The sequence below is a fragment of the Pundamilia nyererei genome, unplaced genomic scaffold (genome assembly GCF_000239375.1).
Source record: "Pundamilia nyererei isolate P.nyererei 1_Seehausen unplaced genomic scaffold, PunNye1.0 scaffold00180, whole genome shotgun sequence".
In the NCBI taxonomy this organism is placed as follows: Eukaryota; Metazoa; Chordata; class Actinopteri; order Cichliformes; family Cichlidae; genus Pundamilia; species Pundamilia nyererei.
Window position 1 is genome coordinate 183,608 of NW_005187581.1, and position 14,272 is coordinate 197,879.

The 14,272-nt window shown below is 39.6% G+C and overlaps 1 protein-coding gene across 2 annotated transcripts in view; it reads left to right on the forward strand.

Annotated features, from left to right (window-relative positions):
• Positions 1 to 14,272, forward strand: part of frem2a (FRAS1 related extracellular matrix 2a) — a 67,950-nt gene that overhangs the window by 21,269 nt on the left and 32,409 nt on the right. For both annotated transcript variants that reach the window (XM_005746569.1, XM_005746571.1), the window contains exon 3: positions 5,085 to 5,231. In XM_005746569.1, coding sequence (XP_005746626.1) covers positions 5,085 to 5,231 — 147 coding nt within the window. The remainder of the gene's footprint in view (positions 1 to 5,084; positions 5,232 to 14,272) is intronic.

Consider the following 14,272-nt stretch of genomic DNA (forward strand, 5'->3'; position numbering starts at 1 on the left):
TTATTGCATAGACAAATAGCAATAATAATAATACTAGTAGCAATCTCAAAGCTTTGTTAGTTACACAATTAATTCCATCAAAAGAAACAAAAGTTACTGTTAATTTGCATATTTTGTAAAATGAAAATCTATAGTTTTATTGAATGCAACTTTGAGCTATTATTCCAAATGCAGTTCACAAAATCATTTTAGAGCTTTTTCAGCATCTTTAGATCTGTTATCACTTAGTTTTCATTCATTTCAAGTACACATCATTTGTGGTCACTTTAACCCCACTATAAAATTATACACACAACCAGCTGTCCAGAGATGTAATCTCTGCAGCATATTCTGGGTCTTCCCCGGAGCCTCCATTACATGCCCAAAACACTTCACCTAGGAGGTGCCCAGGAGGCATCCTGGCCAGATGCCCAAACTACCTCAGCTGGCTCGTTTTCATCTGGAGAAGTAGCAATTTTAGTCTGAACTCCTCCCAAATGACTGAGTTCCTTACTCGATCTCTAAGGCTGAGCACACTCTTCTGAGGAAACTTGTTTCTGGCACTTGCACCTGTGATCTTATTCTTACAGTCACTATAGATAGCTCCTGACCAAAGGCGAGGGTAGGAACGCAGATCTGCCAGTAAATCAACAGATTTACCTTCATGCTCAGTGTTTTCTTCACTACAGCAGATCAGTACAGCTTCCATACCACTACCATGGCTCTGTCAATCTGATGCTGCCCTCTCCCTTCACTTGTGAACAAACACCCATATGCTTAAACTTCTCCACTCGGGGCAGCGACTCATTCTGAATCCAGTGTGTACACTCCACTCCTTTCCAGCTGAGAGCCATGGCCTCAAACTTGGAGGTGCTGATTCTCATCCCAGCCTCTTCACACTTGGCTGCAAATAGCCCCAGAACAAGCTGGAGATCATGGCTTGATGAAGCCAACAGAACCACATCATCTGTGAAAACCAGAGATGAGAACAGAATCGGTCAGAAGCAGCAGTCCTGGCGGAGACCCACACCCAGCAACCAGTCTGGCTCTTTACTGCCAGACTCTCACTACTGTTGTACAAACATTGGAAACTAAGGCTAAACACACACTAAAGGCAGTTATAGCACACAATTTGCCTAATGCTTTGCTAAGGCCATGATAACATCTTAGAGTAGGAACCAACAGTGCTACCTTCCTGCCTGCAAATCGTGAACAAAGGTACATTGGAGGGTCATTGCTTCTCAAAATATGGCTTTAAGTGTAGCTATGTGTTGCATGATCGGGACCTCTATCTCGCTCAGGTAGATCTGTGGATGTCTCCAATATTATGATAACCAGGTGATGAATGAAGTGATAGCATCTGAGTTTTTCTTCCTTAAATGAGTGTCAGAGTGTCCCTACTGCCCGGATATTGTGTGACACTTTAATTTAAGACTCACTGTAAGCACTAACTGAGCAAATCATTCCCTTTATTAAAACTTCATAGAACATTTGGATTTTTAAAAAGCACAAATAAAAAAAAAATAAAAAGGAATGATGTGGCATCGTTAGGAACAAAATGATTCACAAAGTCATACAAAAATGGAATGATAAAAAAATCTCTCGATATATTTATATATCTATGAGATATTACAAAAATATACTTCTGGGGTCTGCACGGACCCCAGTCAGTAGGATGATGCAGCAAATACCATGACTCACTTGAGATTTTAAAACAATTAATAATTTGTAACACTGATATTTGCTAAATTTACGCCTTTACACCATTGAATAACACATTGAGTGCCGCCAGCTAACAAGGTAGTCTGTTTATGTCTGTTTATAGCTGAAAGATGTTTCATTGCTGTAAAAAAAAAAAAAGATGGAGGGTTGCAAAAAGAAAACACAGCAAACTGTAAAAATTCTAGAAAATTTAAAAATACTGTAAATGTGTTTTTCCATCATACCCAGCATAGCAACACACTGTGTAAAATAGGAGGAAGACTTTGAATATGTCAATAAAGTTGTTATAGTGGGGGTTAGTGACTATTATCAATATTAATAGTCATTTATTATCAATAAATTTAAAAAAGAAACCCTTTGCCTTAGCAGCATTTTCTAAAACCTAATCTACTTTTATTGCAGTATTGCTGATATATTCCTTTCGCTTAACTCTCACTTCAGATAGCTCACTAGCTGAATCTGAGAGCTTTGGCTCAGTCAGATTCAGGAGTTAATGAGATTCAGCTTTACAAAATCAAAAACTGCTTTAAACTCCACTTTGACTTTAACGCTAACATCTCTTGACTTTGCATAGCCTCAAGTTTTGTGACTTGAAAACCTCCCTAAGCCCAAAGTGTGAGAATTTAGGCTGGTCCCTGAAGTATATTCAAGAACAAAGCTGATACTCAGGCCTGTGTGAAGGTACAGTTGTTTTGATGCCTTAGCTTCAAATAGGGTTTCCTCTGGTGGTAAAGATCTAAATATCATTAAAAGGAGAACATTGAAGGGGAAAAACTGAGATTTTGGTTACTATGAGATTTATGCATGCTTTGAAAAGACTATTTTTTAAAAAGGCACTTTTACTGTTTTGACATGATATTACCTGCATTAGCCAAATGTATTCCAATATTTATTATTTCATTTCTCAACTCTGTCCAACAGCCAGTTTATTTTTTATCTGTCTCCAGTCAGTACTGGGAATGTTAGTGTAGATTTGCTTTTCTGTTTAACAATTTATGTACCTAATTTATGTATTTATGCATTTTTTTTCTTTGCAACTATAGCAGCTTACAGTTGCAATTACACAGTAATTTAATCAGGTTGCTCTGTTATAACTCTGTAAGTTGTAACTCCTTGGCATTTTTCCTTTTTAGTGCTTTTCGAGTAGCATGCAGTGGGTATACTGGAGTTTGTTTTTTTGTATTTCTTTTTCTAAAGAGGGCTGTTTGTTCCACCTGACAGTGGGGTTAATGAAAGCATTGAGACTGAACCAAACAGTTTTTTCAGGGCATAAAACCAAAACACTGAATAGCCCTTTTAAGACCCTGTAGAGGCAGAGTTGGCAGTAAGTTCCACAGCTCGACGCTTCAAACAACCCTTTCAGATTATGTGTAGTAACTTGATTCAGTAATAATATATAGAAGTATAGGTGGCGCTTTAATTATGCAACATTATCTAAGTTATCCAAGTTGAGTCAAGCTACAAGGACCCAAATGAGATACAGTAGTTCACATCATGTGTAGCAGTGTGCTGGTAAACTGGATAACAAATCTTAGAAAATAGAGTGGAAAGGAGGAAACACACAGCAGTAAGGCAGTCAGTGACTGTGCCATGAAATAGATCCTACATCACAATGCAGCATCAGAACTGTAAGTATCAAAGTTTTATCTTCAGATTTCTCAGAGCAACTTGATCCTCAAAATTTATTGCTCTGGAACTAGAAGCCCTAATTGGTGAAGAAAAAAAAGCTTCTGCTTAGTTTCTGTTTGGAAAGCCTTTGAAAGACGCTGCAAAGCGAATTTAGCTCTATTGAGGATGATTTCAAAGCTGCTTTTTTTTTTGTACGGTCAGCATATGTGAGAGGTCTTTTATCCCTCCAAAAGGCTGGAGGAATGAGACAGTCTGAAGCCCACTGACTCAGATCGCTATTGTCTGTCCACAGATATTCTCCCAGTGTGAGAGGTCACACATGCACAAACATGCACACACATACAGACAGACACACACACACACACACACAACTACGACTTCAGAAGGCTTATGCTGCATTTACTAACAGAGAGCCGGGATGAAAGTCAAGGTTGCAGGCTGCAGTGGAGTTAAAATCGAAGAGATGCGCATGTGTGCAATTTTGGATTTGCACCTGCTAAATGAAGCTTGAACTTGGCCTACAGGCTTTTTTGAGGATGCATGAACTCTGATTAGCTGTCTCCTCACCTCAGCATGTTGTGCGTATGTGTCTGTGCCATGCTGGAAAGTACTTAACTTTTCACCTCTGCTGATCATGAGCAGAACCTGAATTCACAGTAGAAGTACAAATTTTCGATATCTTTTCCAGTCTTGATTATACTCTTAAGTAAATATACTTTACAGTTTTAAAGAGTCAACTGACTTTTCTTTTTCCCCCCAGAGGCACTGGGATGCCTCTGTGATGATGGAGGTAAAATTGCTATGATTTGTGTGCTTTCAACAGCAATTCTGCTTCTGAATGTAAGCTGCATAAATGACTTGGAAGAACAAACAGCTGTGCAAATTGTCGTCAGAGGAGCTAAATGAGATTTCCTTTCTGACGGTCTACAAATAACGGTTCCATAAACAGTTCTTCACTTCTACATTATCTTCTACCACTATAACACCCACTCAGGCATAATTTCCAGGAATGGCATGCAGAGTTAGGTATTGTTCATTTCTACACAAAAGTAAAAAAAAGAAAATCGACCCTCCTCTACCTTTTCCAATCCACTTTTGCAAGCAGTAGATGGGCAAATCAGCTCCACAAAGCATTATCCTCCTGGCCTACTTGTTGAAGTGGCAGCTATTGAGTGCTCTATTAACCTAGCACTAATACATCCATTTGTTCAACAAACTTTTCTTTCATAACACTGGTTAGCTGGTGTGCTTGAATCATCAAGATGATAGAGAAGATAGAGAAAAAAGCAGTTCACCAAAGGAAAGCTGAAATATAATTATAGGGCACATTAAAAAAAAGAAGAAGATTGCCTGGTATAAAATTGTGCAGATTCTTTTTCATAAATCTGCAGCAGATGTGTTGTGAACATTTGGACTGTGCGTTGAAAAATAATTAAAACCCTTAGTCTTCGTTCAGTTTTACGGTAATTACACCCACGGGTGGCAGAATTTCCAATCATAGTTTTCTAGTTTCTAGTTTTTGCAAAATGAAAATGAATGCAGCATGTAGTCTTTATGTCAGAGAAATAAACAGGTCCAGATCCACCTCAGCACATACACAATACCGTAATACTCCCATATTTAGAAAAACTGTACGAGTTGTTGAAGGGACAGAATTCAATCAATGGCTAAACTTCTAATAAGTGAGAAACTATTAATAAAATATTACAGTTTACAGTCAGGAGTGTTTTTATGTTGTTTTGGGGTTTTTTCAGGTGGGAACAAGTTGAAAGGACAGCAGTTTCGTCTGGATTGGGCCTGGATTTCTTTGGAGAAAGAGTACTATGTGGTGGATGAGGAGGAGAAATTTCTGGACGTGGTGCTCAGACGAAGAGGATACCTGGGGGAGACGTCTTTCGTTGGTGAGTCTGTTTAGTCTCCCTTTCTGATCAGAGGACATATGTTCTATCGTCTAGCATTTTGTCTTCAAGGGATGGCATTGAACAATAATGTCCGGTGGATTGCTTCAATTTTTTATATTATATTCATAGCCAACTTATCAAAGTCCTTGATCTCTCGTCAAATGCAGAGGTTGAGACTTTAGCATGCAAGCAAATTCTAAACAACTGTTGAAAACCTTTCAGATCATCCCCCATAGAGATGATCTGTAATAATTTGGTGGTGCTCTGGCTTTGCATTCCGCAGCACATGCTTGCATGCTGGCAACCATTTAGTAAAAGCAAAGAGTACAACTTTACAGTACTTCCAGCATGGCCTGTTAGTTTTGATGTCAAATTCATATTCTCTTACTGACTTTTTTCCGTAGAATTCAATTAAAATTTCAGTGCTTTACAGTGTCTTTTGAAATGCCAGGCTTTTCATAGCTACACATTCCTGTTTCTGCAACAAAAATTTTTTAACAAAAGCTCACACATTCACGCAAAATGAAAATGCTATTGAAGCTAAAAATCTATTGCAGAATTTCCTTTTAACGCACATTTTGACCAGATTTGTCCTCAAAGTCAGAGTAATATTTTCTGGCTTCAAGCCAATTTAGTTTGCAAAAAAAAAAGTTTTATTAGATTTAGGAAGCTGAGATGGTTGCAAGGTCAGTGCTTTGCTATGTACAGAGATGTAACTCTTTTCTTTTTTCTTTTTTTTTTTGTCTTTAATGGCGCATACAGGAAACCGGTGTAATGCAACCCATAATTTTTCATTTGCTGTATTTGTCCCAGACGGTTAAGAAAGGACATGAAATAAATATTAAAACACGTGCATGTCAAAAGGCAATAAAAAATGCACTGACCAGATGGCTATGGCAACATTTGCAAAGAAAACACTGACAGTTTTAAGGCTTTTACTGAGGTTGTACATTAAGTTCCTGTTACATACTTAGGTCATTATCATTTATATCAAGAGAAATCTCACCCCATTATCACCTTGTCTCTAAGTAATACAAAGCTGTAGATGTGAATGAATATTTATATGTTTTTCTCTTCTGACTTTTGGACTTCACTCTGTCTGGCGACTATGGCCGACCGTCCCCTGCAGTTTTAATGCCACGGTCATTGTTAGCTATTTGACAAACGTCTGTTTGCTCGGCTTGTGGACTTCAGTCTTTTGAATGAGTTTATTATTTATTTTGTTATGTCTTAATCACTTATCTAGCTAACTGAAGAAGCAAATTATTAATAACATTATATGTATACAATAAAAATAAACATGTTATTTCATTTATTCACATCAATAAACTGTCGTTTTATTTTATCAGAATGTTGTTTTGAATAGACAGTGGTGCATTGGTTAGCAGTGCCTCATATAAACAGCTTTCTAGTCAGCGGGGACCTTTCTGTGTGTAGTTTGCATGTCTCCCATTGCCTGAGCAAGTTTTCTGCCCTGCTAACCACAGCACCACTCTGACACTCTGCGCTCCAAATAAAGATGCATCTGCATGCAGGTGGTTGCTCCCCATGCCCCTGATCCCCATCTCCCGCAATCATCCAAAAGCAGAGTTGGGTATCACTCATGGCATGCTAGTTGCACTCTATTATAGACCACTTGTGTTGTTTTCTTCTGGGGGGTTTTTTGCAGTGCATAGCGCAACTGAAAACAGTAGAGGAAGTGGAAAGCAGGCCTATATGCTTAAGTCGATCACTGTCAAGCTGCTGGCAGGTTTGATGAGTCAGCACTCTGAGCTGCAAAATAAAGGAAAGAGCAGGGAATTGATTAAGACGACATTAAGTCGATGCAAAAGAAAAATGATTTGGAATATTTATTGGAGTCAAAAACACTCAGTTATTTGAAAAAAGTGCATTTTTGCTTGTTGATGGTGCTCGGTTGCTACAGTGTAACGTCTGTGAAACTGAATCCTGTGTCCATGCAGGTGCCCGAATACCTGAATATAAAACAAAGCACTGTGACCTGGCTTATTGCTTTGTAAAATCCTGGTTTGAAGCCTTTATTCTTTATGGGACAGTAATTCACAAAATGATATTTTGACTTGAATCAAGCAATTAAGACCATAAAGTCACTGGGAATATCTTTACTGAGGTCATAAATTAAGCAAGCCTTCCGGTCGATGCCGTTCCCTTTAGGGGTCGCCACAGCAGATCGTCTGCCTCCATCTCACCCTGTTCTGAGCATCCTCCTCTATAACACCAACCCTGTGCATATTCCCTTTCAATACATCCATAAATCGCCCCTGTGGTGTTTTGTCTTTGTTCCGCCCCCCTGGCAGCTCCATATTCGACATCCTTTGTCCAGTATATCCGCTATCCCTCCTCTGCACATGTCCAAATCATCTCAACCTTGCCTGTCTAACTTTGTCCCCAAACTGCTCACCTCAGTTGTTCTTCTGATGTGCTCATTTCTGATCTTTTCAATCTTGGTCGCTCCCAAGGAAAATCTTAACATCTTCAGCTCTGCCACCTGCTGTCTTATCATACATCACAGCAGGTCTCACTATCATCTTGTAAATTTTCCCTTTCACTCCTGCTGCAATCCATCTGTCACAAATCACCGCTGACACTCATCTCCACCCTCTCTGCACTCTCTTCTTCTCCTCTCTTGTCATTGCCCTTTGTTTTGTATGGATGATCCCAGGTATTTACACTCTGCTCCTTGCAGATTTACTGTTACACCTGTGTTCCTTTTCTTTTACTGTCATTCCTCTTTTCTCCAGTTCACATCTCCACTTCTCCAGGCTCTCCTCGACCTGCTCTCTACTCACGCTACAGATCATAGAAACATAGATGTTACAACTCTCACCATTCATCCAGACTGAGGACAAGTGATAGGAGTACACACAGATTTTTATACAATGTACTTCTTTTTCCAGCCAAAGTTACGCCCTACTTTCACAAAGAAAAGATCATGTGTAAGTCATTCCATTGGCATCAATTTTTTGACCCAGAGCCTACACCCTGTCTATATAATACATGATTTTAATTATTTGATTGCCAGCTTTATCAATGGGCTGTAAGAGAGAAATACTTTTGAAAAATCTATAAGGTAATATTTGCAAGCTTTGAGCTAAAGATACATTTTTTGAGAATTGCTCAATTTTTTTTTTTCTTTCATAATTTCTAATACAGCTAAAATCCAATATGGAAAATGATGTCTTCTGATTCTGGTTTGAGCCATGAAATCCAACACTGACGTGAAAATTGTTCTCCTGGTTTACAATCTGTATTCATAAAGGTACCCCACTCATTGGTGGTGCTATGGTGTGTGTAGGCCACAGACACCAGAATTTTATTGTAATCCTCTTTTACCCGTGCTCTGACTTTCCCCCAACTTTCAGGAAAATCAGCCTGGTCGTATTTATGTAATCCTGCTAAGAGACAAACAAACAGGCGGAACTGAAAACAATGGCAGCAGTGACAAAGTCGCATTTTGTCCCCTCTTTTGAATGTTGACAATAAGTGAATCATCGGATTTGAAATAAAGGAGGCATCATGCTGCCTGTGACACTCATCCATGTACATAACACAGTGTGGGCGGAGAACATGCTGGTGTGTGTCAGTCAAATCTTAAATCCAGCCAGTCGCACAAACATCACTGCCTGAGTTCTTAATAAGCCTTATGACCAACAGACGGAGGTGATTTTGTGTTGGAAAGAACAGCCCAGCATGTTTTTGTGCTTATGTCTGAGTGTTTGTGGAGGTTTAAAGTTTAAAAGGATGGTGATGATGTTGTCCCTGAACGGCCCTTTTAGTACTTTGTTATGCTTCAGCTCGTTTGCCCTGCGAGAAGTAGCAGCTGTAAGCAGCTTTTACTCTCTCACCTCTCATCATTATTCTGATCCTGTTAATCGCGGGGTCAGGTGTTAGCATCACAGTGTAGCGGTTAATGTTAGCTTTAAGACTCATCTACCTGTGTGTGTGCGTGCATGTGTGTGTGTGTGTGTGTGTGTGTGTGTGTTTGTGTGCTGGTGTGTATATTTGATTCCTCTTGGGAAGGTTTTAAGTGTATCTCTTGGGCACACATGAAAGCTTGCGTTCAGACTCTCATCTCTTTGCACAGTTGGTGTGTGAGCACCTGGTTATCTCTGACCACACTCACATGGTACACACACACACACACACACACACACACACACACACACACACACACACACACACACATCGACTTTCAAGCCAGAATTTTAAAAGGAATGTCTAACATGGCATGCTGACGTGCCGCTATGCATGAGTGTGTTATTCATGTGCACTTACATGGTTAGTACATTTTTAGAGGAAGGCAACATCAAGAAGAAAGAAATGTTTATTGTAGTCTTAAGAGCATCGGAGTTGTACCCCAGTGTAGTGGGTAACATGTTCACCTTATGTGTGAACATGTTAACCAATAGTGATTTGAGAGTGACATAAACCCAGCCTCTGGGGGCCATTAACAAGCAAATTTCAACTGCTGTTCCCAAGCCTGGATAAATGAGCATCTTGCATCAGAAAGGGCATCCTGTGTATAAAATCTGAGCCAAATCAGAAGATGCAGATCCATCTGCTCTGGTGATCCCTTGAGAAATAAGATGGCAGCTGAAAGTGCAGTTAGTCTTAAGAGAATAAGTGCACCGTTCCTCCACAGCACCAACCTAAATCACTCTAAGTGCAAATACACATGGAGTGTTCAAATTTCAGTCTATTTGTTTTAATGTGGCCTTTGTGGCACTGTTTAGGCACTAATAATAAAATATGGTGAAGTCTAGAGCAACAGTGATCAATGTAAAAAAAATAACCAACATGTTTTTCTTCATAGGTTTCTTCATTTTCCCCTTGTTATTGGTAACTGTCAACTAAGGGATGTTGCTTTGTTGTTGTTGCTATACACAGACATGTATTTATTTATTGTTATGTTTAGTATTTAAAACGAATTAATTTCTATTGCAAAAATGTAAAAACTGCAGTGAGATATATAAAACAGTCACAAGGGCCAGTGTCGTGCCTGCACATAACTGTCAACTTAGTAAGCAACCAATTCAAATTGTATCTTTCGGCACTTTCTTTACTAGCAGCCTGTTGGCAAAGCAAATCATTTGTTCCTGTCTTTAGGTTATTTATGAAAAATGCCAAAGATAACACAGTTTGGCAGGTAAAGAGCTATTAGCTAAGACCTTTTCATATTTCAAAATTGGAAGACACCAAACAAATGGAGAACAAAGAAAAAGGGCAAGCCTAAAAAATATCTATAGCAGATCATCAGTATCTGAAAGTCATGTCCTTAAGACAGATGGGAAAAAAATCCAGCAAAACCCGACACAGTACATGTGAGATGTATCCTACCCTCGACGTGATCCAGGTGCTTTTTGCTGAAGTCTCAGCAGAAATGGTCTCAGTGGAAGGGTGGCTGTCAAGAAGCCATTCTTAAAGAATTAAAACAGATATTACACAAGAACTAGACTAAAAATCAGTGCTAACAGCTCTGATGGAGTGATGATCCCAAATTTTAAATTTCTGTTTCAAGTCTTTGTCAGTATGTACTGAGGAGGTTAGGAGAGAGACAGCAATGATTGTCTGCAGCGTTCTGTAAAACACCATGGAGGCTCTGCCATGGTTTGCTGCATCCATTTCAGCCAGTGGTGTTGGGGTTCTTGTCTAAACTGATAGAATTATGAACAGAAAAGTAGCATCAGACTTCTGAAGGAAAGCATGTGATTGGCAGTGGCTTCAATTTTCAGCCTGACATTGATCCCAAACACACGGGGAGAGCAGTAAAAGCTTACCTGGACCAAGAAGAAAACCACAGTGAAACACTCATCAGTCATGGCCTGACCTCACCAACATTCAAAGAAGAACCTTGAATGTCCTTTAAGAAACCTGGAAAACTGTCCCTGAAGATAACTTAAAGAAATTACAACAAAGTTTGCCTAAGAGAGTGCAGGTGGCGTTGAAGAATAAAGGCGATCACAGCGAATATTGACTTTCAGGTTTGTTAGAATGGTACAAACTCATGAGCTTTTTCGCTTTTTATTTTCATTGCAAAATATTAACACATGAGTGTTGTTGCATTTGCAGTTATAAAAGAAATAAATGGACAGAATTCTGAGTGAAATTCAGGAGGGCTCGTTACGAGACCCGTTTTGATGGACAAAGCTCAGATCCAGCAGAAGAGGGAAACCTTGATGATGAAATGAAAGACACGTATGGCAGCTGGCATTAAAGTTTTGCTACCTTTCAGTAGACTCGTAATAAGTGGCAGCCAGTGTCTAAAGTCTTTTACACAAATACAAGGAGAACAGCTATTTTTTTCATTTCTTGCTTGTTCTGCGGTTTTGGTCCGGCCTTGGGAAACACGAGCTGGACTGAGGTGAGGTGCATGACTTTAATAGCTACTATAGTGTTATTATAAAACAGAAAGAAAATGCAGCAAAACATTTACATCTGAAAATAATATTTTTATTAATTCTACTGACAGACTCATGGATCCCATCATGAAACTGTTACAGCTCTAAAAAGAAATGTTAAAAGTAAATAACGTATGTGGAAATAGTTGGAAAAATTGCATTGGATTTGATGGGGATTGTGTCAAGGATTGAAAGGCAGAGAGAAAGCCGCCCGATGATGCTGCCAGAAGCTTGCTGCTGCTGTTGCAAGGGTTAGTTGATGAAAGCTGGTGTGGTGCCAGGCAACAGTGGAGGAGAGTTGTTACACATGGTCCATCACAACAGGATGTTCAGGTAGAGAGGATCAGTGAAGGAGGAACACAGAGATAAGATCAGGGTTCAAAGATGCTCCCGCAAAGCACAGCTCAGGCAGAACAGGGCTGGACAAGGCCATGCGGATTAGACCGAATTCTATCCTCATATCCTCTTCTTTTACTTTTTAAGCTTTCACCTTGCTTTCTCATTTCTTATGAAAACAATAAAATTCCACTCTCGACCAAACATATAAAGGTGCAGCCTAAATCCTGCTAATTAAGTCCCGTCGCTGTTTTCCTTCTGCCAAAGCGTCCGTCCCAGTGACGTCGGGCCACTTAGCTCGTCTCACATTCTTTCCCTTTTATCCGTAATCTCTCCTCACCTCATTTTACGGTAGAGACGTCCTTTTGCTTCTAACCTCCTTTTACTCATCAAAGGCACCATCTCTCCTTTTCTTGCGCCGTTACTGACTAATAGTCTAGCCTTCGGTGTTTGACATCAACTGTTTCTTTTCTATAAGTTCCCTTATTTGTGTTATACCTACCTTTTCCCCCTTCAGTCTCACTCCAAATTTTGGACAGTATATTGGGTGGAAATATGAGTCGTATATCTGTCCAATGCTGTGCTCATTGGCTGCTTATTCCCACTCTGCCTTCCTCTTCTGTTGTATCCTTTGTTTGGTTGTTACACATTTCGGTGCATATGCTGGTTCAGCTCTGTTTCTCCACTTGCTTTTGCACCTTCTCGCACTTTCCCTCCACATAACCTTCCATTCTCAGATCCACATCTCCTGTACATCTTTCCTTCCCTTCCTTTCATTTCCTTTCTTTGCCTTCTCTTTTCCTCGACTTTTTCCATTTCCTTCTCGCTTCCTGTCTTCCTTGCTGTATGAGCAATATGAGGGACCCCATAGGGACACAAGATGGAATTGAATTCTCATTCTTCTTTTTTTTTACTTATTGCATAAGTCAAAGCTCATCCTTTGAAGACTTTTTTTTTTATTTCAGCACTGTCCTTCTCTGGTCTGTCCTTGCCCTGAGAGATGAATTGTTAACGAGGTGTACTTTTGCCAGGTTAAGATATATTATCTCCTGTGGGACATATTCCAACCTCATTTTTGTTGCCAAGCAGAAGGGATGAAGAGATAATTGCATTTCACCAGGAGAGAAAAGAATCTGTTGGACCCCTCCGTCTTTTTTGCGCAAGTCTCCACCTCTGCTGCCTCAGTGTGAAATGAGTCTAGTATAATGAACATGCAATCATCATGCTTTTTTTTTTTTTTTGAATTGTGCATGTTTCAATGAGCCATGCTGAGGTTACTCAGAAGCTAAAGAAACTACAACAGTGAATAAACACAAGGAAAGTTTGCAGCTAGAAAAAGAAGATGTGTTTGTGTTTGCAAGCAACTCTTTGGATCTGCGAGTCTGTACTTGTTGTGGAGACACAAACACAAGCCGCTCTGGCTCTAAGCAACAGTGCGATGGAGATCAAAAACACTCGAGAGGATATGTATCCTCCAGCGGAGAAGAAACCCCAGCGCAACCTCGGGAATTGTGTGCCGCTTCCCTCCAGGGAGTCCATCGAGGGTGGTGTAGTGAGACACCACCCTTTTAAAGACAGCCCTTCCTCTCTCCAGTAGGCACGCCATGGTGTACAGATGTTTTATGTGATGTGGATCTACAAATCATCAGAATAGGAAGATCAGATAGAAATACTCAGCTATGAGCAAACATACTTCCCTTCTTTAAAGTTCTAATCTTGTGTTTCTTGAAATGATGGCCATTCAGTGTGTTTGCATTGCGCGATAGTTTTCCTTGTTATTGATGAAGTTTGCTGTCTCGTTTAGGATTCTTTGCATACGTTCGTCTCAATGCAAATGACAACAAGTCCTGATACAGTATTTCCATATCAGACAACAGCACTGACTGTCATCTCCTCTTTATCAAAATGCACCATCATTTGTTCTGTGCTCGGAACAGATACATGTGTTGCATTCTTGACAGAGAAGCTGCCTAGAGCGAGGCTGCTGCTCTGAATCGTCTACAGACCTTTAAGAGTCTCGCAGATTTATTTTTAAATTTACAACGCGCATGAATCAGTGCTGAAGCAACTTTTAAAAAATTCTTCATGTAGTCTGTATTGCTAACAGGTTTCTTGGCCTCCAAATGAGATTTTTAGAATGTAACTCTAAAGAACTCGCATAAAGCATACATAATCATAACACACTGAAAATATCTATCTATCTATCTATCTATCTATCTATCTATCTATCTATCTATCTATCTATCTATCTATCTATCTATCTATCTATCTATCTATCTATCTATCTAT